The sequence below is a fragment of the Bombus vosnesenskii genome, unplaced genomic scaffold (assembly GCF_011952255.1).
Source record: "Bombus vosnesenskii isolate JDL3184/JDL3185 unplaced genomic scaffold, Bvos_JDL3184-5_v1.1 scf7180000014105, whole genome shotgun sequence".
NCBI classification, from domain to species: Eukaryota; Metazoa; Arthropoda; class Insecta; order Hymenoptera; family Apidae; genus Bombus; species Bombus vosnesenskii.
Genome location: NW_022883371.1, coordinates 1,019,306 through 1,042,470, shown reverse-complemented (window position 1 = coordinate 1,042,470; position 23,165 = coordinate 1,019,306). Strand labels below are relative to the sequence as shown.

At 31.0% G+C, this 23,165-nt stretch overlaps 4 protein-coding genes across 14 annotated transcripts in view; 1 reads left to right on the top strand and 3 right to left on the bottom strand.

Moving 5' to 3' along the window:
• Nucleotides 1–332: 332 nt before the first annotated feature.
• On the bottom strand, nucleotides 333–2,951 carry LOC117239660 (4-aminobutyrate aminotransferase, mitochondrial-like). The gene is made up of 10 exons (XM_033505395.1): nucleotides 2,538–2,951; nucleotides 2,330–2,445; nucleotides 2,086–2,253; nucleotides 1,930–2,016; nucleotides 1,601–1,796; nucleotides 1,367–1,539; nucleotides 1,150–1,284; nucleotides 916–1,073; nucleotides 569–837; nucleotides 333–492 (listed from the first exon to the last, which is right to left on the bottom strand). The coding sequence occupies exons 1-10, from the start codon at nucleotides 2,587–2,589 to the stop codon at nucleotides 365–367; spliced, it is 1,482 nt and encodes a 493-aa protein (XP_033361286.1). The 5' UTR covers nucleotides 2,590–2,951; the 3' UTR covers nucleotides 333–364.
• A 2,764-nt stretch (nucleotides 2,952–5,715) lies between these two features.
• LOC117239650 (nucleosome-remodeling factor subunit NURF301) lies at nucleotides 5,716–19,212 on the bottom strand. 5 transcript variants are annotated; one of them, XM_033505378.1, is made up of 26 exons: nucleotides 18,914–19,212; nucleotides 15,843–16,906; nucleotides 15,189–15,471; nucleotides 14,884–15,092; nucleotides 14,423–14,788; nucleotides 13,162–14,361; nucleotides 12,892–13,082; nucleotides 11,680–12,798; nucleotides 11,289–11,598; nucleotides 11,092–11,227; nucleotides 10,462–10,739; nucleotides 10,211–10,351; nucleotides 10,005–10,109; nucleotides 9,728–9,906; nucleotides 9,374–9,622; nucleotides 9,086–9,302; nucleotides 8,653–8,994; nucleotides 8,408–8,587; nucleotides 8,100–8,330; nucleotides 7,678–7,987; nucleotides 7,385–7,586; nucleotides 7,027–7,289; nucleotides 6,789–6,956; nucleotides 6,507–6,702; nucleotides 6,336–6,420; nucleotides 5,716–6,220 (listed from the first exon to the last, which is right to left on the bottom strand). In XM_033505378.1, the coding sequence occupies exons 2-26, from the start codon at nucleotides 16,891–16,893 to the stop codon at nucleotides 6,018–6,020; spliced, it is 8,214 nt and encodes a 2,737-aa protein (XP_033361269.1). In that variant the 5' UTR covers nucleotides 16,894–16,906; nucleotides 18,914–19,212; the 3' UTR covers nucleotides 5,716–6,017. The 5 variants fall into 5 exon arrangements, with proteins under 5 accessions (XP_033361269.1, XP_033361272.1, XP_033361271.1 ...); XM_033505381.1 differs by lacking the exon at nucleotides 18,914–19,212 and having other exon boundaries at nucleotides 8,184–8,330; nucleotides 15,843–17,684; XM_033505380.1 differs by lacking the exon at nucleotides 18,914–19,212 and having other exon boundaries at nucleotides 10,462–10,706; nucleotides 15,843–17,683.
• On the top strand, nucleotides 18,472–20,634 carry LOC117239656. Of its 2 annotated transcripts, none has more exons than XM_033505389.1 (4): nucleotides 18,472–18,837; nucleotides 19,730–19,888; nucleotides 19,969–20,179; nucleotides 20,252–20,634. In XM_033505389.1, exons 1-4 carry the CDS (start codon nucleotides 18,655–18,657, stop codon nucleotides 20,608–20,610), a joined length of 912 nt encoding a protein of 303 aa, XP_033361280.1. In that variant the 5' UTR covers nucleotides 18,472–18,654; the 3' UTR covers nucleotides 20,611–20,634. The 2 variants fall into 2 exon arrangements, with proteins under 2 accessions (XP_033361280.1, XP_033361281.1); XM_033505390.1 differs by having other exon boundaries at nucleotides 18,479–18,819.
• Nucleotides 20,635–21,168: 534 nt separating this feature from the next.
• Nucleotides 21,169–23,165, bottom strand: part of LOC117239561 (protein sidekick) — a 43,862-nt gene continuing 41,865 nt past the window's right edge. For all 6 annotated transcript variants that reach the window (XM_033505230.1, XM_033505232.1, XM_033505233.1 and 3 more), the window contains one exon: nucleotides 21,169–23,123. In XM_033505230.1, coding sequence (XP_033361121.1) covers nucleotides 22,881–23,123 — 243 coding nt within the window. In that variant the 3' untranslated portion in view covers nucleotides 21,169–22,880. The remainder of the gene's footprint in view (nucleotides 23,124–23,165) is intronic.

Sequence of the window (23,165 nt, the reverse complement as noted above, 5' to 3'; positions counted from 1 at the left end):
TGTAAAATCTGAGCCATAATAATCTTGATTTCCAATCACGCTGAATGGAGCCGCTCCTTTACCGCCATACTGATATCGATCTCCTTTATATGTACACAGACAATATGTATATTCTTGGTCCTTGATCGGTAACTGGAACTATGTGACTACTAGCCGCGATGTTTGAATATCATTTGAATTTAGATTTGAATGTAATGACAGCAGGTGCGCTCTGTTATTACTATTACTATCGTATAATATACTTCATAATTAGTTGTTATATACATACATATAATAATGTTATAGAACGTACATTTTTGTATTAAAGTATATATTTAACAAGTGTATAATACAATAAATAATTAAAATATAATTTACAAATACATCAGCATTCTGCAAGTTCTTGCAAGCAATCGCGCAGAATTTCTAAAAAGATATCGGCATGATATTCTCCGAATATTAGACATGGTCTTAATCGAATTGATTTTGTTCCGCAGTCGCCCACTTGTATACCTAATATTTGTAAATTTACTATACGGAAGCAGAATATAAAAATTGTCAAATGAATATATTAAATTTTTGATATTACCTTTATTACGTAAAAGATGCATTAATTTCTGTTTCATATCCCTACATCTCGTATCAAAGGCAATGATAAAGCCTCTACCTCGTACGGAACTTATAATATCCGAAAATTCATGTTGTAAGGTGTTTAGTTGACAAAGCAAATAATTGCCGACATAACATACATGAGTTAATAAGTCTTCTGCTTCAATGGTTTGTAATACTGCCTCTAACAGTAAAATTTGGATTGGATCTCCCATCCATGCATTAAAAACTCTATATGGTTGCTTGGGCCTAAATAGATAGTATGAAAAATATTTATAATGATACAATATTCTATTCAAACACTATTATGTTTAATAAATATGTTACATGTATTCGGGAGAATGATAAAATCCACTAGCTTGCATTTTGTAACTAAATGTAACAATATCAGGAGGAATGTTTAATTCAAAATATTCATGTGCCCATATTCTTCCTGTTGCACCACCTCCTGTTTGTATTTCATCCAATATGAAAGGAATAGATCTCTGAAAAATTTATTGTGTTATGTTTCTCAATATTTGTATCTTATAAAAATCTAAACAGAGCATATTAAATATTTACTCTTTTACACATGTCTTGTAATTGTAAAAAAAAGTCTGGGGAAGCGTGTCTATCTCCTCCTTCACATTGTATTGCTTCAACTAGGATACCAGCAACTGGCATATTCTTTTCATATCGTTCTATTAAATCCTCTACCTTTTATATTTTGATGTAGATTTTATCAATCTTTAGTAACAAAATTAATTTAAAATTTATATCATAGTACTATCAAATCTACTTGTTCCAAGCACCGAGCATCTTCCTCTTTATTTTCTTTTTCATGCTGATCCAATGGATATAAATACTGTGGATAGGGTGCAATTGGCCATTGAAGAGAAGGTATATCAATTTTCATTATGTACTTATAATGCGTTAATGCCAGTGCACCAAATGTTCTACCATGAAATCCTCCTAATTTTATAAATTTCATCAATTTGTAGTGTTGGTATATTACAGCACTATGTTAAGGTACCTTCAAAGGAAAGGATAGACAATTCAGGACAACCAGGTGGTTTATTAAAAGGTGCACTTTCCTTTTCTTCCTCTGTAAAATCTTTGCCACGTCGATGTCTTTCTGCATATTTTATGAATGCCATTTGTATAGCATGCTCAATTGAACAAGCACCACACATGGCTGTAAAAATGCATGGTAATCCTTTTGGAGCTACCTGATGTATGTGTGAAATAATATTATATTTAACAAATTCATTGTTATTTATTATTATTTACTATCCAATGTTATTTTTATTCTTATTGATAAAATAAACGTAGTTACAAATTCGATAAGTAAAAATATCTAACACATGGTTGAAGCAATGTATCCTGTATTTTACACGGCCACTCTAAACCAGGGAATAATCCTATTGCAGGTCTGTTTGCTATTACTCGCTAAAAATTTATTATGTTGACACCTTTAAGCTTATTTTAGTGAATATAATTATTTTCAATTATATTTACTTGATTTCCTCCACAAGATAATGCACCAAGGATTGACCTATGATTATATCCAAGAGCAAGGGTAGATAATTGCATAAACATATCTAAAAAAACATTTCCATCAATATCTGCTAAGTAATTTCCAACAGATCTTTGGTAGTCTCCAAAATATTGAATGGAGGCTACTTGCTGCAATATTTTAAAATTGTTTATATGAATGTGTCAATCTTCAATAAAATTTGAATTTTGTGATAATAATATAAACCTGAATTTTAGAAAGTTCATTGAGAAGTGCTTCTGACCTTGGTCCAGGAATTTCAGTAAGTGTATATGGTTTTGCAGGTTCTCCAGGTAATGGTGCTTTTGGCATATGATGAAGTTCTACACATTATTTACCAAGTGTAGTATGTTAAAATTTTAATAATATAATTTCATTTCTCTATTAACCAGCAATATAGTTGTTTTGTACTTACGACGAGGTTTCGGACTCTTTTGAACAGAATACACAATACTTTTGCACAACATTTTATAAGAAATTTCCGTATTTATTAAATAATGTCACTAATATAGAGAATTTATGAAATTCTACTATATGTATGTACATGTATTCTTAACTCATATTAAATAAAAACTTGAGAGAATGTTTAAAAAATGATAAAAGATGTGTAATATATGCATTCACATAAATGACACATTTTTACTTTTGTTTCAAATCATAACAGAAGAATGTAAATAGCTATTAATATAGGTCCTGTGTAATATTATTTGAACTTTGAAGTATTTAAGTTTACACTTAATAGTAATACAAATGATGTTAATACTAGAGTAATTCGAAATTATTTATAACATTATTTCTTTATACAAAAATCATTGTTTCTTGCAAATAAAACTAAAAATTAATTACTAAACGGTATTAATGTGCTTTTTTAAAGTTTCATGAAGCCACTGTCATACAGTAGTTTATTATTTTTTAAGCAATACAAATTAAAAAATGTAAATTAACATACTATGCTTTCCTCTAACTTATATTTATAGTGCAATAAAAACAACAAAGTTTATGATTAAAATTAGTACAAATATATTTATTATAAACTAGTAGTATTAGATTTAGATGAATATAGTTATGTAATCACACTTTGTTGCTTTTGTTCTTAATAGAAATAAACACCTCGTTACATGATTAATAAGCGGGCAAAGTGAAATAGAGCAGCACAGAATGTACGTGGCTGCAAATTCTTCACCCAGTTTTTACATTTCAGTAGCATGCCAAAAACTTACACAACTAATATATAATATATGTCTTGAAGTATTTCTACAATTTTTTACAGAAAAATCCTTTACTCCAGTATGTCGTCAAGTATCGCTCTTATGTAAGGAAAGAATACTCGATAGAATGATCGTAATCTGATCAAGTTTGTTTTAACATATTCAAATTTCAAGAGTATTCAACGATTTTATAGGTGCACGTGCATCTCGTAGAAGATATGGGGAGATTAACTTTTTGAGATACAATCTGATTCTTCCGTTTGTCTCCGAAGATCAATAAAGCTAGTACGGAGCATTACATATTTCCAAATGCGTATATTCCGCTCGCATTAATATATAATGTGAATACTTATTAATACTTATTAATTTTTATTTATAAGTCTCTATGAGTCAAATAATATTCTGAGGCAAAGCGGAAGAATATTAAAGATACGCTAGATCTCAAAGAGTAAATCCATTGAGGCATACTTTACAAAATAAAATTTTTTTAAAATTTTTGGTTAACTCTGCAATATATAGATCAAACAAACTTAGAGATATAGAACTTTTTAAAGATAGAATATGACAAAGAATTAAAATAAAAATGTATAACACTCCAGTATATCTAAGTTATAAATATACCGACACACTTTGAGAAGATGATTTTTGAAGTATATTATAATAAAGATAAAAGAAGAGCCTCAATAAATTAATGAGACGCATATGACACGATCACTTGGAACGAGTCTACAATAAAGCTAATATGGTGTATATAAATCTGGGCAAAGTAACGAACTGTATGTATTCTGTAACTATAATCGAAAGTCGAAGGTAAAAAACAGATCAGTGCCAGGTTTTGTGAACATTGAATTAAAAATACTGTACAAGCATCATCCTGGCAAAAATGTACAACCTGCTTTGAGCGATCTGTTTTTTTTCTCACTTAAACAAATGATTGACAATCGTTAAGACGCATCTTGAATTCGTGACATACACGTTAATGTACATACATGAAACCATAGTTCTTAATATCAGAGAACAGATTTCCTTGTGGAAATACTACTTAGACCTTCACAGAATACTAAGTTGGCAACTAAGTGACTGCGGATTTTGTCATTAGGTGGTATTGACAAAATCCGCTATCACTTAGTTGCCAACTCAATAAGTCTATGTAGTTTAATTTTATAAAAGTTCTTGAGTTCTCCAACATTTAAGAGTTACATATTTACTATATACTTTCACTCTTGCATTTTATTAGTGAAACATTAGAAACAGTATTTCCTTGCTGCTTTTTATATGAATATGTATGTATATATGTATGTATGTATATATATACGTATATATTTTTCTCGATCATTAGACGTTTATGAAATAATATTGCGTCTTCATATCCTGTAAGAATACAGAAACTAAATATACTCGTACATATGCTACACGGTATAGTTTCATAATTTTCACAAATGGTAGTTTAATAGCTAAAATATAAACAATATTTTCATTGAATTCAATTTCTTGCATTTAAATGTCCTCGTCATATGAGGACGAATTTATGGTCACTTCTAATTGGATATATACAAAGCAAACATCTGCTTGCTCCTTATCAACTAACATCATATATGTTACTTATAAACAATTTTATAGAAAATTTATATGATAAAACAACATAATAATAATTACTTATGAGCACAATAAACAAATTTGTACAATTTATTATGCGCTTGCTAAATAATCCTTACATCTATGATGTGAGAAAACTGGTTTCATTTTTTATTAAATGAAACATAATGACAGTGATTGGACCAATTTCTTTCTCTTCATTGAATGATAGTGAACTCTCTAATGGTTTTCGACTTTTTCCGTAGTTTTTATAATTTTTCAAAATACATTGCATTGGATTATTAAAAACATACCATTCTAAACGCTCAGTGGCACTGATTTGATATATTTATAATTATTTTTAACATGCATTATTACACGTATTTGATAGATGTACATAAACAGTGATGCCTGTGAGGAACATATGAATTTTGAACCGCAAGTTATGATGATTTTTTATAAAAGGCTTTTTCGTCTTTTTCATATACAAAATATAATAAATAAACATGTATTGCACATTTTATTCAATATAAATTATTTTTCATTTTACAGTACATTAATTGAATTCTCATTTTATGAATTTGAACTTACACCTTCTTAGTATTTTTATATTAAATATTTACTGCTTCTTTTTGTTAAGAAGATGTACACAGACATAATATATTTAAGAAACTAATATTTTATTGTCTAAATAATTGTATAAATAAAGAATAAAAGTATTATTATGAACAATATATTTGTATCATCCAAAAATATTAAACGTAATTTATAATAAATTCTTACAATAAATGATGCTTTTGAAGTAATGAGAAAAGCATCATTGTACTTAAAGAAGACTTTGTGTTTTAGGACTAAAATGTTATAAGTTCTGGTTCAAAATTCATTGTACGACACAATGCAAATAAAAGTTTGCGAAGGCAAATTAAATGTTCACACAATTCTAATAAATAGTGAACTTATACAGACTACTGCTAATATACTTATGGCTATTTTGAATGTCTCTTTTCTACTGGCACAGATCATTTCTGTTGTTATACGAATTAAACCGTTGATACTTAACACTTCCACTCGTTTATAGTTACAGTTTTCCCGTTTATCCTTTATTTGATTGCTTACTTTCCTTCAGAGAACTTCTCTCTTAAACTTTTGATCTTATGAACAAAATAAGTTTCTAAGGATTCTGCACACTTAAAAAAAGGTGATTCTTTCGGATTATAATAACGACAATTGTCAAATATTTTCGTCATATCTCCGATAAATTCACTTAATTTCTTGTAAGATCTGTCATTTATCCTCAATTCTATCGTTTGCAGATCTGCAAATATAATTAGCAGAAATATACTGGTAAAGAAAATTGTATTTCCTCCCTTGAATTTTAAATTCATCAAAGATTAAACAATATCGTTATATGGAATTTAAATAACACTTACCCATCGGCTCCTTTATAACTTTATAATAGTCTGGTGCTTCATTTGGGTCTACTGGTTCCATAAATGGCCAAGCACTTTTATGTGCCTAAATATCAAAATTTTTGGTGTCAATAATTATAAAAAATATTATTTTAACAAATAACTTTTTTTTATTATTTACAACTACCTTACCTGTATTTGCTTAATTAATTTTTTTAGGAGATCAAGGTCTTTTGCATTAAGATTTTTCATGTTAGCAAAGTTAACGGAAGAATTTCGTTGACAATTTGGACAAACGTATTCATCGATATTGTCTGCTTCCGATTGTAGAATACCGACACATCGACCATGGAACCAATCTTGACACTTATCGCAGCATATATAAAATCTGCAGAAACAAGAACGTTAAAATATGTGGTAATAGATCTAGAATAAGCCAATGTAATCTACAAATAAATTGGCACCATTACGTACTGAGATTCGTCATAAGGCTGTTTACATAAACAATATAACTCCTGTGTATCTCTTGCATGTCTACATTCTGTACAAACAAACTCAGAAAGTGTCTTACACATTTCTTCTGTAATTCCAACGCAATCTCCGTGGAACCAATTGTTACAAAGATCACATCCAACATAAAACCTAATTCAATACCATAATTCACCATCATTAAATAAATATTACGAGTAAAGAATCTTTTTATAGTACTTACTTCGTTTCATCGTATGGCGTTCTACATAAACAATATAACTTCTCTTTCTTGATTCTATTCGTAGCGGCAGCGGTTGAAGCGCCCGGTGGTGTAGTATTGCTTCCTTGGGCTTTATACTTCTTTGGCCTTCCACCTCTATTAGGCGGACTAACTTGTTGAGACATTTGAGCATTTGCTTTACGTTTCGCACTTCCTACTTTTACCTCATCTTGTTTGTGTCTTTCCGCCTTGGTTCTCGAAGCTAATTCCGCTGATAAATCTTTCTATAATTTCAACAAAGAATAATATAAATAAATTTATATGAATGTGTACATATTATAACAAATAACATATACTACATATATTTAATATATAATACCTGAATATCTATCTGTAATTCTTTTTCAAGCAATGCTCTCTTCTTTAGAATATCCTTTTTAAGTAATTCTTTATGTCTAAATAACAAAACTTGCATTCGTGAGTGAACCTGTTGCTTTCTTCGTTGCTCTTGACTGTCTTTTAGCTTTGCTGCTCTTTTTTGTGGGCTAGACTCATTCTCTATTGGTTCAATCTTTTGTACTCTAAAAAGTAAATGGTATTATTAAAGAAAAGTGATTTTGTATAGCAAAAAGTCTTTATTTTTTATATCTATTCTTAGATTTAGAAATTTACTTTGGAGTTTCACGACTTTCTTGTTTTAATGCGGGCTTCTTTCTAGGTGTTTCTGCCCAATCTGTATCTTTATCATTTGTTATTGATTGTACATTCGTAGATGATGTCGTTGTTGGAATGTTAGAAGGTGCTGGTCTTTTACGAGATGGAACACGTGGAGTCGTAATTGTAGGTGTGGTATGAGTTTGATTATTGCTTGCTGAATTTTCAACACCTCCTTTCATCTGCTTCTCTTGGTATCGTTGTAGTTGTAGCAGCTTTTCTTCTATTTCAGGATTAAGGTTTTCTTGTTTCAATGCATTCTTGATGGCTGAAGATTTTTATAATAATAATTAGAATATTTGAAATAAAAATAGAAATAATTAAATATTTCTAATCCCACTGAAATCAAACAGTAAAGATAATATTAATTAATAACTAACTTTGTTGTATGTAATCAGGCGTTAAAATAAATTTGTTAGCCGAGGAATCGTTTCCTTCTTTTAAAGATTGCAAAGGTTGCTGACCATTAGCTACATTTGTTTTTTGCGATTCCTCTTCTGTAGTCACACTAGGTTGAGCAACTTGTTGAACAACTACTTTCGGTTTTTCGGGAGAACTTGAAGTTGCTGTCGATGGAAGCTCTGGAATGCTTTCAGTTCCCGTTTGAGGTTCTATGGGAATTAAAATAATATTAATACCATTACAAATTTAATCAATGCAAAAGATATCAAATCATATAGATACAAACCAGTTGCTGCTGGTGGCGAAACAACCGGTTGTTGTGCAGTTTGTGGTTTTGTTGCTGGTGTAGCAGGTGTATTTGCTGTTGTAGAACTTTGAATCGATTGTTGACTACTAGGTGCAGGTTGAACAGCTAAATAAATTTTAGTAGGTCCCAAAACTCCTTGTTTTCCTGTTGCAGCTTGGGCTATAAAGTATGTATAGTATAAATATGCTAATAACATTAAATACATATATGACATGTATACGAACCTTTAAGTAGTTGTTGTTTGACCTGCTGCTGCACCATTACAAGTTGTTGTGGAGTAAAATCTGCGCCTTGTAAACCTTGTAAAACTATACGAGGACCTTGAGTAGTTTGTATAACTTGAGCAGTAACGCATTTAATGACAGTTCCAGGTGGTTGACCCGCTAATAAAGATGCTTCTACACTTCCAGGTGCTGGAGCATTAGAAGTTTGATTTGATGTAGTTGTAGTAGTGGTCGATGTCTCATTCGTCGATGTAGTACTACCAGTGCTATTATTTGTTGCATCAGTTGACTGTGCTCCTGTTGTTGCTGTAGTTGTTGATTGAGTAGATTGTAGTACAGGAACTAAAACATTCAAAAAGTTCATTTTATTTAAATAGTTTTACCTTTAATTTTTTGGTCAAAACATTCATTAAGATATAAAATGTGAATATACCTTGTTTAGTTGGTGTTACGGTATTTTTTACAATAATACCACTGTTTGTCGAATTTAAATGTACAATTTGATTGCCTGTCGGAGTGCTACGAATGACCACTTGATGACCACCGATTGTCGTTAACTGAGCTTTACCTGTTGCAAGCTGTTGAGCTAAATTAGCATTAGTAACCACTATTTGATTTCCACTAATAACTTGTCCACCAGAAGATATGACCTATGTTATTAATTAATATATTACTATTACGTGCATATATTTTTCTAAGATTGAATGTAACTGTAACATACTTGTGCACTTTGTACAATTTGTCCAGTATTGGCCACTACAATAGCATTTTTGGTTGGTTGTGTAGGAGTAGTGGCAATAGTTACAGTGGTTGCTGATGAACGTTGAATTCCTTGCTGAGATGGAGCTTGCGACTGCTGAACACCTTGTACTTGTGACGTTGTATTTGTTGTTGTTTTGGATGGACTAGTCTTAGTTGTACAATTAGCTGTCGTAGCCACTTTAGCTGTAGTTGTTGTAGCTGTTTTTGTCTTGAAAAAGGAATTTTATAAATTAATAAACCATTTCTATTTGGAATATTTTATCTCACGATATTTTACACACAACACACACACACATCAAGTTAATAATTTTACCTGTATGGTTGTTCCACCAGTTTGTGCAAGAGTAGTAATTGCTTGACTATTGTTTAATACATGAAGTTTTCCATCCGGCATTTGAACTAATTGTTGGCCAGGCATCAAACCTCGAACTTGAAGCTTTCCATCTGGGCCTCTTATAATCTGTACCCTTTGCTGAACTTGTTGTATAGAACCTATTTTATGAATATAAATTTAATTAGAAAAAGAAAAAAATAGATTGTAATCTAATTATTGTTACTTGAATAAAAAATAATCAATGTTATAAATGTACCTGCTTGACCGGAAACTTTAATTAGGGATTGTTGATTTCCAGCTTGCTGTGTTTTCGGTAAAATGCTTGTAGGTCCAGAAACAACTTTTGTTGTTCCAAGAGATGCTATTTTAAAGAAAATATTAGATATATACATAAATATCAAATACACATTACATTTATGTATATATTTGACTTAATATTTATATATTTAATTTGGTATTTACATTTCGCCATATAAATACGCTTTGTACTAATAAAAGGCTTATTCTGTGCAGGTGTTGTCAAGAGGGAAGTTAGTTGTGATTTTGTCCCACTGTTTGGATTTGCTGGTATTGCAACTTTGGAAACCAATTTAACTGTGCCATCTGTGATAAAAAATTAATATTTTTTTTGCTATGTAATAATTACATGATATATCATATAATCAATTATAATTTATTTCGGAATAGATTTGATTAATATATCTAAATCTTACCATGAGTGGAGTTAGCTGTAACTTTTACAACTTGCGTAGGTGAACCAGAATTGGCTGGGCTTTTTAGAGTTTCTAATGCTCTCTTTTGTTGATGAGCAGCTCTTTGCATGCGCAATTGCTGTTCCATCTTTTCTTTAATCTCTTCAGGTGTTGCTTTACCGCTAACAAGTTGATCGTTCATACCAGAATTTGCGCCTGCATTTCGGTTAGAACCAACCGCGGATTGTGGTTGTCCCGATCGACTCCTAGTAATAATCTGGGCATTAGCCTTCTCTAACCTGGATAAGACACACACCAAGTGGAGGGTTAGTATTGAATGGTGTTAAGTGAGGATAGGTCAGAACTGAGTGATATCATAAGGTAAAAGCAATAGGAATTTAACGCAATCATTAATATCCTAATTCTAATAAAATTGTAGGGAAATACAGATATTTTAACAAATTGTAAAAAATGTACTTGTATGAAATTTTCTTGAAATGAAATGTTTAAATGACAAAAGTCCAGAAGTTATAGTATAGATAGGAAATAGTATAGTACAGATAGTTATAGTATAGTATAGATAGGAAAAGAAAAAAGAAGTTATAGATCAGAATACATAGAATAAATCATAATATTTTTTGCTAAACATACCTATCACCATATTGTTTAATTTCCCATAGCTCCAATTTGTCCTCATCAACCCACTCTTCTGTAACTTGTGGTTCGGTGCTTTGTGGCGATTCTGGTCGTTTCCTTTTTCGCAGACCACTTCTTATAGATGTAACTTCTATAAAATATAATCACACATCATATCACTTATTTTTCAAAATTTATTTATTAATACAAACCTCTGACTTGTTTTGGAAGTTCCAAAGGTATAACAACTTTCCTACGTAAGTACTGCGTCTTATCTAAAAATTGGCCAACATGACGGTGTTTAAGAATTTCTAATGACATAATTTCCGTATCAGTTGTAATTTGATGTTTGCCATCTGTAGATAATGGTTTTGCAGCCATATCATCCCAACGAAGACATGCCCATAATATTCTTAATTGAAGAGCTGCAGCAGCCAGTGATTTTATGCCAACTGTTCTGTATAACCAACAAGTCTTAAATAATGGCCTAGGGCAGGGATATGGCCATACTGACATATTTGCCTATAATAAAGAAATTAAAATTAATTCATTATATTGTATTATATTTTATTGTTTTTAATACAAATTTTATTAATGAAATACCTTGGCCATATGATGAAAACCTTGAACTTGTATTCGTCCACCAACTCTAGCCAATTTACGCAATTCATGTTGTGGAAGTAGTAATATACTACGATGTTTATTTTTTGTACAAAATGTGGAACATAAAGGGTATTTAACAGGAGTGCGCTTCTTTTTTCTATCAGCCAAAGAGATTGCAACTTTTTTCAGATAAACTTTTCCTTCGGTTGAAGTAGTAGAGTACACTCTTTCTGTACCATCAGCATTTAATTCCTTAGCCATTGTACTTCTTTGCACTGTTCTTCCTCTTCGATTAACAATCATTGTCTTTTGCCCTGCGCTTGTTTTAACTTCGGATGAAAATGTAACTGAATTTTGAGAACTTGTACTTTCTTGCATACTCTGTATAACGCCATCAACTGACTTTATAGTCTGTTGTGTTGTAGTTATTGTCGTAGTAGTAACTATATTATTAGTTGTAGTGGTCATTACATGTTCTGAACTGACATCTTTACCATTAGATTCAATTTTTATTTTTTTGATAGGTGGCGAAGCAACATCTTTTACTACATTTGTAGCTGGTGTTTCTTCCGTACAATGAGTTGCAGATGCTACCGCGGATTCTAAATCTTTCCTGATTGCATCTCTAGCTTCATCATTTCCGTCTGTCTTTGAATTTGTTTGTGGTTGTGCTATAGTTGCTCCAATTGATAAATTCGATGTCGATTGATTATTATTTAAAGCATTAGCTTTCCTTAGCAATGCTATCAGATCGAGTTTTAGTCTTGCTTTTTGAAGACATATAGGAGAATAACAGGTAGATGTTAAACTTTGTGTTGTAGTTGTAATCTTTCCTGGCGGTGCAGTCATATTACAATATCGTGAATAACAACTAGTATTTTTACTAAATCTCATTATATTGGCATATTGGGCTTTAACGTGTTGAATACGCTTTCCTATTACAGTCAGCATTTCTCTGGTCGATGTAGGCATAGTTTTAGGCTGCTTTCCAGTAAGAATATTCTGTAAAGAATTATCAGCTCCATCTGTATCGCTTTCGTCGTTATTTTCTATGTCAATTTCGGAATCTCCATCTGCTTTAAGATTTGTCGATTGATTTAACAACTCCTTTGATTTCTCCTAAAATTAATGCGTATTTCAAAGAATACATAAATAATATGCTAATATATACTACTTATATTCTACTTTATTTTACCGATAATATCTACTTACAGTCTGTATTAATCTTCTTTCTTCTAAAAGTTTTAAATGTGTTCTACGTGCCAAGAAATCGTCGACCCTAGTCTTTTTAGCAATTTTTGGGTAATGAAGCCTCCCGTTAGTTGTTAGTGCCTTAATAATATCGATTTCTTCAAATTCTTTGATAGGTGTATAAACTTTCTCGATTTTCATACCAGCTAAAACTATGGGTAGAAAAAAATTAATACCATAAGCTTGAAGTATATACTTAAAAATAGTTGAATATTTTTTTACCACACTCACATGATAAATTCATTTTTGTTTCCTGTTTAATCTGTTGCGGTTCTGTCTTTGCCACTGTTTTTTCTTCGGTTTTTGTATCTGTTTCCATTTTATTTTGTTTATCTTCAATTGGTTCTTTTTTTATGTTGTCTTCTTTGCACTCTTTTTTTATAGATGTGTCAATTGATGTATCCTTTGATGATTCTTCCTCTTTAATCTCTTCTTTTATTTTAATATTCATATCATTTTCTTCTTTTTTAGAAGAGCAATATTCTTTCATCAAAAAATCATATGTAGGAGGATCTAAAGCTAATATTTTTAATCCTTCTTGATCTTTAATTTGTACCATAATTTTCTGTGGGCCTATTCGAAGACCCAATTTTGAGATGTCAGAACATCTGTAACGGCGACTAGCAGATACCCATAGCCATCCGCCTTGTCCGTGTACTCGATATTCTTCTCCTTTTTGTTTCCATACTTGATGTTTCAAACCCAAAGTATATTTGACAAAATTAAACAGACGATTACGTTCTTCTTCATCCTCTCTTTCCTTCTTATCTTTCTTATCCTGGCGCTTCTTCTCTTCTCGTTCAAGGGCTGTTACTCTTTGTAATTTCACGTGTCCAAGTTGATCATGCCATACACTAGCAAACACTACTGATTTAATGCATGCTTGTAAAACAATAAGAGCACGCGCAAAATCTCTGGGATTAACGCAAGCACCCACCGCCGTAGTCCAAGGTTTACGCAAAAGAGGCCAATTAGTATGCATAAATGATGATTGAATGCTACTTTCAAGTTGAAGAATTGTCTGACGAAGTGTGCTTACTAAGAGAGCTCGTGTTCCTGTCAAACTCCCAACCCATTTGAATTCTGAGGCCTGTGTAAGCGAAAATTTGTGTGACAAATGCCTCTTTTTATCGCGTTCTTCGTTACGTTGGGCCTTATTCAGAGAAATAGGATTGGTACTGTATTGATTCACGTATGATTTAAAGTTGTTATCCATCCCTAATTTAAAGAGATGTGTACCAGAAGCTATTTGATGAGCTTTCTGTCTTGTTAATCTAGTACCATCTCCCTCCTCTTTCAAACTTTTATCTAGTTTTTCTAACTCTTCCTTTGACAACTGTCCACTACTACGTTTCTTTAAATCATCCATATTAAATGTCCTAGGTTGTAAAGATCCTGTTTTTGACCTTGTTACAATAGTATGTTTTTTTCCTATGAAAAAAATGTAAATTATTCTATCTAACTGAATCAATTTTATAACTGCACAACTTACCATCTTTACCAATTTTTGAAATACCCTCTTCTCCTTCTAATACTTCTTCATCAATTTCTTCAGAGGATGACGATGATATACTGGCTTTAACATCCTTATTTACTCCATCTGTTAAATTGGTATCTACACCATCTGTTTCTACATTTTCCGTACCTAGTTTTTGAGTATTTTCTTTTGCATTTGATTCTTCGGACGATTTTGTTTCCTGCTGTTCAGTGACAGCTGCCAATTGTTCTTCTAGAGAATCTGTACCTTCATGAATTCTGCGTACCATTTCTTCAGCTTCTTGCCTTTGTTTTTCTTTTTTCTCCTCTTCTTCTTTTTCTTGTTTCTCTTGGCGTTCTTTTTGTAATTTTTGTATAAGACCTGCAATGCATATTTGATGAAAGTATTAAATGCTATTCCCTTAAATTAGAAATAAAGTTTAAAAAATGCAAAATTTTAGAAATGCAACCACTCACTATTTTCTACTTCTAGGTATGATTTTTTGTTACCCTTGTACTGATTAGTGATCTGTTCTGTAAGTTCCATTTGTCTTACGATTTCATCTTTGTAATCTGATAATTCTCTATAAAGTGCAACTTCCATTTCATTACGGTCTAAACAAAGCATTAATTCTTCTAGCTGTAAAGGTGCGCTATAATACCAAACTTCTGCATCTTCACTTTCACTACAATAACCAATTTTATTAATACAATCAACATTTCTTTAATATATAATGCAGTATATCGTATAGAAAATTCTTATTTTTGTACAATACACTTACACAAAAATTCTTCTTGCAAGAAACCAATATTTTCTGCCATGTCTATCAAATCCTAGATGTTCTTGACGACATAGTGAACCATTTTTCTCAACATCAGGTATACAATCAGCAACTCCTGTAACTTTGTGAGCTTTGCATGTGCTACATTGCCAGTCTTCAGTAGGAACATCAACCAATGGAGGTTCAACACATTCTAAGTGGAACACTGCTGGACAAGTTTCACAACACAATAAATCTCCCAGACGATGACATACTCTACAGTGATCATCATAGTGCATATTTCCTATAAAATGATAGTATTTATGATACATACTGTCATTATAATATATTATAAGGAATATTTTGTAATTGATGAAAAATTATTAATAAATTAATAAAGGTATAAATAAATTAAAAAGTCGATTAAAATAATTTTTAATATACATATTGACATTAAGGAAATATTAATTATTAATTAATATACAAATTGATACATATAATGTTCAATCACTGAAAAATGTTTTAGCATTCATATTTGCAAAGGAACAAAGACTTCAGCATGGACATACAAAATTTTCCTGCTGATTAAATAATAATTTATATATTTCTAAATATGAACATTTATGAACCGTTATGTAAAAAAATATACATAAGAAATAAAACAACATGAAATACCATTTAGTGTACCTTCATGCAGCAGGTCTTCTCTTACTGGATTTGTAATTAAAAATTGATCTGTCAAAAATTGTAGCACCTTGATTCTATCTTCAACAGAAGTAAAAGGATATTCGCACGTTGATAAAATATGTAAAATATTTTGATCAAAAGACTTGTCACTTTCTACGTAAGAACGTAATGCTTCTGACCAAGTCATAGAATCCACAAAGTATAAGCTAACATTCACAGAGTCTTTTTGATCTAGAGGACCAAAGTGTGTTTGCTGAGAATCTTCTTCTCTAAGAAGTGCTTTGATGAGCATAATATGTATCTCAGCCAATAGATTAGTTTGATCTTCGCACATAAGTGCAGCACAGAAATCTTCAAACCTAAAGGCTGAAAGACGTACCAAAGTACGAAAGTGTCTCAATACTTCATAAATAGATAAACATGGCATAACAAGTTCTCTAGGGACTAATAGATCATCAGATGATTTAGGTAAATTTAACGGCGGCAGTTCCCTATTTTGGAGCCACAATGGTTCTGGACTTGGTGGCCTTTGCTGACTAAGCAGTGTTTTACGGGGTGTGCCACTAGTAGTACTATAACTGGAGAGGGAAAAGTCACTGTCACTGGAGGGATCAGGTTCTTCTATACTTTCAGATGAATCTGCATCGCTTTGCAGAAGATCCTCTTCAACTTCACTTTTTTCACTGGACTCATCTCCAAAGTCCGACCCATAATGATATTCAGAATCGTGATAATCAACGTTTGGGTTGTAACCTCGGCGTTGATATGCACCAGAACTTGAGTGACCACCTTTTCGTGAATGTCTATCTCTGGGACCTCGAGATTTTCGAGTTCGCGTACTTCGTCTGCTTTCCTCGCTTTCAACTGGCGATGATGGTCTTGAAGGTGTCGGTGTACTTGGTTGTGAGTTTGGTGTTTCCGAACCCTTGTTTTGCAAATATTTCGGCTTCTTCATAAGATGGTATTGAAATTTTTTGGGCCTTTCCATGACCACCGATTTCGGAGGTCGGCCCCTTCTCTTCGACCCTCTCCCCGTCATTGTTTGTCACACACTGTCAACGAAATGGCACTTACTTAACACGTGGTTTATGGAAACGCGTGCTTGTAAACAAATACAAATGACATCGTAGGAATGAAATGGAACTCATGTTTGTACTCTGATCTTTGCGCCATTTTTCGGCTATGGTCACGTGACCAAACACAATTCTTTCATGATCAAACGTTTCGGTATGATCTTGCGTGGCTTCTATTTTTCTGTCGACGAACGACAATCACTTTCCCGTAATTATAACAACTTGTATTACTACTAGTAACGACCAAAATAAGTACAGAATTATTCACTGACGCGAATGTAAGGGGAATTTACAATATCTAATCTTTTAAGAGAGCGCTGCTGCAATTGGTTCATCGAATAGCCGCCATGTCTGGCCTCGAACGCATCTACTCCAAAAGTAGAGAAAAATCTTTGATAAAATTTTCCTTTCTCCTATCTAGAACAATCTGTTGCTCAACACATTCCCCTCGACTGAGTTCTGACAAGATTCATGCAATGCAGAAACTAACTGATTGCTTTTTAATTTCTCACGAAACGTACAGAAGATCCAATCGCTTTCACCGTAACTACACAAGAGCCTGTCAGATCAACAATAGGTGGCGACATGCGCGGTTGGAAGAACGCGATTCTAACCACACTTCCGATAAATATGCTTTCTTCACATTATTTGTTTCCTCGACTTTTCACAAATATCCCTATTTTAGTCCACTACGCTTATTATTTCTAACAAATTATGCAATTAATTCGCATACACGATCGAACAAATTCGCTGTTACCCGCAAGAGAGAAATCTAACCTTAGTTATAGAGAAGCTTCGATAGAGGACACCACTATAATTCCAAATTGTGTGTCGTTTTGTCGGTACACATTCTTTTTAGCTCATAGTATCATATTAATTAAAAATTAATATTATTAATATCAAAGAAAAAATTTTTCCTATATTTATCATGTAATTTAGTTAATAATAAATTTCAACTAATTTAAGGAAAACCGGCGATGAACGCGACATCTTCCTAATTGAAGCTAAAATTCTGTCAAGTCTAAACTAATGTTGCACAACTTTTTTCTTTCAATACAAACTTAGTTATTAATTATTGTTAAAAACAGTTGCTTCCTAAATGCCATAAAAGAAAATACTTTGTATTAAAAATAAAAATTTTCTACAAATGTTATTCTTTTTAGTACATTTAATAATCACGTAAAAGTTGATAGAAGTTGCCAATCAGATACATAGATAGCAGTATATTATGATTAAATGTATGTTTATTAAATACTTGTTTAAGTAATAAAATAGTAAAACTAGAATTTACAAGAATAATTTATCAACGATAAATCACCGAATTAACTTCATATATATTATAATAATGTATTTCCAAAATTGATTCCTAGATGAACGAGAAAATAATGTAGCTTTAATTAGCCACTTAAGTAATGACAAACAAAAAAGAAACAATTTTTGGAAGCATAACACGTAGGATAGTACACGGATATATATTAGTAAGAACGACATAAGATTCCCATATGATGTAATTTTGACAAAAATTATGGCGCCATCTTTGAAACGGATGTCAGTGGTTGGAAAGCATTAGCACGAGTATGAAAGCACGAAGGAGGGAGAGGGGATTAAAGAAAAATGGCCGTCAAGCGAAAATCGAGAAATACGAAAAACGAACGAGAGTGTAACGATCAAATGTGAATACGAGTCGGCGGTTTTTTTTACGAATTAATCACGGGATAACGAACGAAATGCAAAACGATATGAGAATGTATACGTTAAAGCCGATTGTTTCCTTGCCGCAAATGTTGCATCACAGGAAAACGATGTACGAAATGCGAAATATTCATGAAGAACAATCAACAGACGACCATATGGAAGCCGAGAACAAGATCGTGCCTGATATCACTGAGCAGGTTATCAGCTTTTTAAAGGTTTTCATCATTTCTGTTATCTTGCCGACGTGAACGAGAATGTTGCTAGTTTAACTGGAATGAACGGTTTACTCACGCGTTTATTAAGCATGGTAGCTACGAGTGTTTCTTCTGTCTCAAGCTTGTTGTGCATGACTCCTCCCAAAATTTCCACAAGCACTAATCACGATCGACCGGGAATATGGTTCTACAGACTTGATCGATGCTTGCCCCTCCAATTTTTCAACTAACAGGACCTTACGCGGCTACGGCAGATGAAAAATTCAGTTCGTTTGAAGGATAAGCGGGAATGCGCTGATAATTAGTATAGAAGGGCAAGCTTACTAAATTAGAACTGCACTGAAAGCTACAAAGTACAGTTGTATAACCAAACACATGTAAAACCTAACCCAGTAAAAAGATGTATGTACTTTGTAGATATTTACTAGCATTAATCAACAATGTTAGTGATCACCTATCAAATCTATTCTCCATAACCCTATGTTTTTAGGCATTTTTTTTTCTGAAGTGGAAATAGTAAATATATGAATTTTGAATGTTGCTAGTATTTTTTAACTTGAAACAGAGTTTGGAGTATATTTTGTGAGAAACTGTATTGTCATAACCATTATATTGAATTGTGTGATTTAGATTGTGATCGATTAGTAATTATAATGATGATGTTATGTGTGAAAACTGCTTTGACAATGTTTGGAAAATAGAAAAATTTTCTTTTAATCATGATGTTTAAATTATAATTGATAGATTCCATACAGTAATTGTGAAATAATTTTAGCTTTACTTTAGAACTATCTAGTTAATTTATTCCTCTTATTAAGGTTTATATTATGGTAATCACTAATTCTTTATATGGATAATATTAAATGTACCTTAAAGTAAGATTTTATTTCAGAGTCCACTACCAGAATATAATGCATTAGAAGCACGGCAAGAAAAGATACTGGCACAACTTGCAGAACTTAAAAAGCAAGTTTCAACACTTTCTGGGTTTTTAAAACAAACGAAACAAACTACAGTAGTTGATAAAAGTTCTACAGTTAATAAGAGCCAGGTAATATCAATGTAAGATAATATTTTTAATCTTTTAAGTAAGAAGTTCACATGAGAATTTATTAGCATTGACTTTTATAGGAGCCAATTAATGTGAATCTTATCATTAATGTGAGTCCTAAAAGGCAACCTTATTTTATATCAGCATTGCAAAAGTTGTGGAAAGATACTGATATTAAAGTACAAACTTATGTTCATTCAAGTATTAATAAAGAAGTGTCTGTTAATTATGAATCAACTACAAGTTCTTCCAAAAATAATATTATTAATTTATCATTGATCTGGAAAAATGGTAAAATAAATTATATTTATGGAAATAGTTAAATAGTAAAAGATATACACTTACCAAAAGCTTTATTTTCAGTTAATGATCTGGAACTTATATCTGGTCTATGTAGTTACTACATAACTGGCGAAACAAATTTTTTAAGATATTTAAGTAGATTAATAAATTCGCATAATTATGAAAATTCTGATTGTACAGAAAAGATAAACACTACTGACTTGATATTAGATTTGTGTCATTCTTTATATTTTGAAGAATCAGCAAAGAAAAAGCAAGAAATATTATCTTTAATAGCAGATAAATTAAACTGGCCAGATAAAAAGGACTTTGATATAGCAGATGTTGCTGTATGGTGTACAATTAAACAATTTTTTCCCAAAAAATATCCGCCAAAACTTAACAAATGGTATGAAGCTTGTGAAAAACATTTTGTATAAATAAAAATCTCTTATTAAAACATATTTATTATTTATTTGTATAAACACACAGTTTCAATTGTTTTAAAAATATTCCAAAACTTAGTAAGAACATCATTGACCAAAATTATAAAAAAAATAGAGTGCATAAAATTATATAAATTTTATTAAAATATTAACACATACTTAGAATATGTTGTACAAGTAATGTATAATCTGAGACGCGATTTGTTTGAATTTGTCATTAATATATAGAAATGCGGATAAAAACAATTTTATCCTCGAATTAATTATTATTGGCAGTGTGTAGATACAATCATCTTCATTTGTACGAAGATTAAGTTTTTATGACACGATGACAATAATTGATAATTGATGTTAACAAATAGGGAAATTAATGCTATATAGTATAAAAATCAGAAAGCAAGTTTTCTAATATAATATTAAGAATAAAGAATGTATCATTTTTAAAAGTAAATATTTATCAAACAATTTGCTATCTAGTTCATGATACATATTAATTACAATTTTTGATTTGTAATTGATATTATGATTGTGTTGAATGAAAAATTAATCAAATTAAAAGTTCGAGTATAATTTTATCAACCTTGTTTCACTAACCAACTACAATTAATAATTACTCTATTAAATATAATAGAATTATAGCTGCCATCATTGAACTGTTCAATTATTTTCATTGTCTTATATTTTCAATAATACATATATTCCTAGATTTTAGCGTATATTATCGAAGAATATTTCAAAATTTCTTTTACATTTTCTACGATTTCTTAACATTTTGTTTGTATCGTTTCTATGATCCTTTTTTACAAAATAAGTATCAAGCAAAAAAGACATTTCACGCATCAATATCAGTCTGAAATGCTTTTCACCTTTAAAACAATAATTACATAGATTAAATGCATTATGGTAAGAAGATTACTGTCCTAAAATTGAATAACTTTGTGTATGATAATGTTTTACAATACTGTAAGTGTAATATTATATACTACAAATGAATTTACGATATTGTGGTGAATTAAATAGATTGCATTTTCTTTATATGCAAATGTCAATGCATTAAAGTCAAGTCTTTTTCTTCTTCATTCCATGATTTAAAAAGAAAGATGAAAATAGACGATAGATATCTATTTGAAGAAGATAAATATATGTTGTTGAAAGATTACTTAGCATACACTTTTATCTAATGTTGCCTAAGCTGTGCACTAAATGTACAAGTGTTGTATCGGTATTTGCTATTTTGTAATTTATATAAATCTTATGTACATTATACATAATAATATTAAAAACAAAGACCCTTAAAGATAGAAATTCACGCAGTCGCATTTCACGCAATGTTCTCTATTTATTCGGTACAATAACTTTATCAGACTCATCTTTAGTCTATGAAGATTAATTGAAATTGATATGATAGGCCTGATTGTGTTCATATATTTATATATTTAGATCGATGTCTTATATTAAACAACTTTTATTTTGTTGCACAAATGTCAATTAGAAACATTAAAAAAAGTATTCATATGAGTGGAAAAGATTTATAAGTGATACTGTGATTAGTATGTTTGTATGTTTTAATGGATTATAATTTAATTGCTTTTATCATATTAATGTAGTATTAAAATATTATTTTGTTTTTTGAGTTTATTAATTATATATGCGGTTATCTCCGGCAGTTTTCGATACGATATTGTTTTTAATTATTATTAATGATATTCTATTTCATTTTTAATACGTTATATTAACAGATTGTTTCAAACTTATTTTTCTTACACTTAAAAAAATGCGCAAGCATTACGTTATTCGAGATCCATGCAATATTTTGTTCCAACTTCACTTAATGAAAGTAAAAATATTCATTATACACATTTTGACTTTACCTAAAATTATAAATAATATGTATTTCAATATATCACAATATGGTGGTGCCAAAGCATTTTAAAATTACTATACGAAGTATCAGCATGCGTGAAACACTCATAAATTTGTGTTTCAACATAAGTCTTTAACTCTGTGTATTTCAATTTCAGTTCTGAGCTATTAAAATTCTAACTATTCTGCTTCATGAAAATGATCAAAATTTTAACAATATCTCTTTTTACACATATTTAACAATTTTCTTTTTTCCCCAAATTATTTATATGCTTCAAAATTAATTCGTGCTCAGCATAAATTTATTTTACTTTAATCGTATAACGATTATAAATTTTGCTAGTCTATAATTCGGCACCCTATCTACTTAACGAAAACTTTCGTTTTTTATTATGAACAAATTATACGAAAGACGAAAAACCAGGCAATGGTGCTCTCGACCTTGCCATATTGTTCATAATAATTTGTCCCCCATTTAAACTGACAACGGCACTACCTTCAGGTTCAGAATCAGTGTACGATGAATAATTTCTAACTGGTTTCTGACGTTTCCAGGACTGTCTTAAGGAATCATTAACATTAGCGTAATGATTTACGAAGGAATGTGGATCCGATTGTACACTTTCATTCTCGCTTTCAGATCCCTATAACATAAAATACGTCATGTATAATGCATATGTTTTATA

Bases quoted from the DNA above. Each gene is read 5' to 3' on its own strand.
- LOC117239660 (XM_033505395.1), bottom strand. From the start codon at position 2,589: ATGTTGTGCAAAAGTATTGTGTATTCTGTTCAAAAGAGTCCGAAACCT. The intron at 1,797-1,929 runs GTTAGATATTTT...CACATACATCAG, and splicing joins ATACATTGCTTCAACCATGT to GTAGCTCCAAAAGGATTACC. The intron at 493-568 runs GTAATATCAAAA...TACAAATATTAG, and splicing joins GCATCTTTTACGTAATAAAG to GTATACAAGTGGGCGACTGC.
- LOC117239650 (XM_033505378.1), bottom strand. From the start codon at position 16,893: ATGACGGGGAGAGGGTCGAAGAGAAGGGGCCGACCTCCGAAATCGGTG. The intron at 14,789-14,883 runs GTGAGTGGTTGC...TATGCATTGCAG, and splicing joins ATACCTAGAAGTAGAAAATA to GTCTTATACAAAAATTACAA. The intron at 8,588-8,652 runs GTTCGTATACAT...CATACTTTATAG, and splicing joins CAAACAACAACTACTTAAAG to CCCAAGCTGCAACAGGAAAA.
- LOC117239656 (XM_033505389.1), top strand. From the start codon at position 18,655: ATGCAAAACGATATGAGAATGTATACGTTAAAGCCGATTGTTTCCTTG. The intron at 18,838-19,729 runs GTTTTCATCATT...ATTTTATTTCAG, and splicing joins AGGTTATCAGCTTTTTAAAG to AGTCCACTACCAGAATATAA. The intron at 20,180-20,251 runs GTAAAATAAATT...CTTTATTTTCAG, and splicing joins ATCATTGATCTGGAAAAATG to TTAATGATCTGGAACTTATA.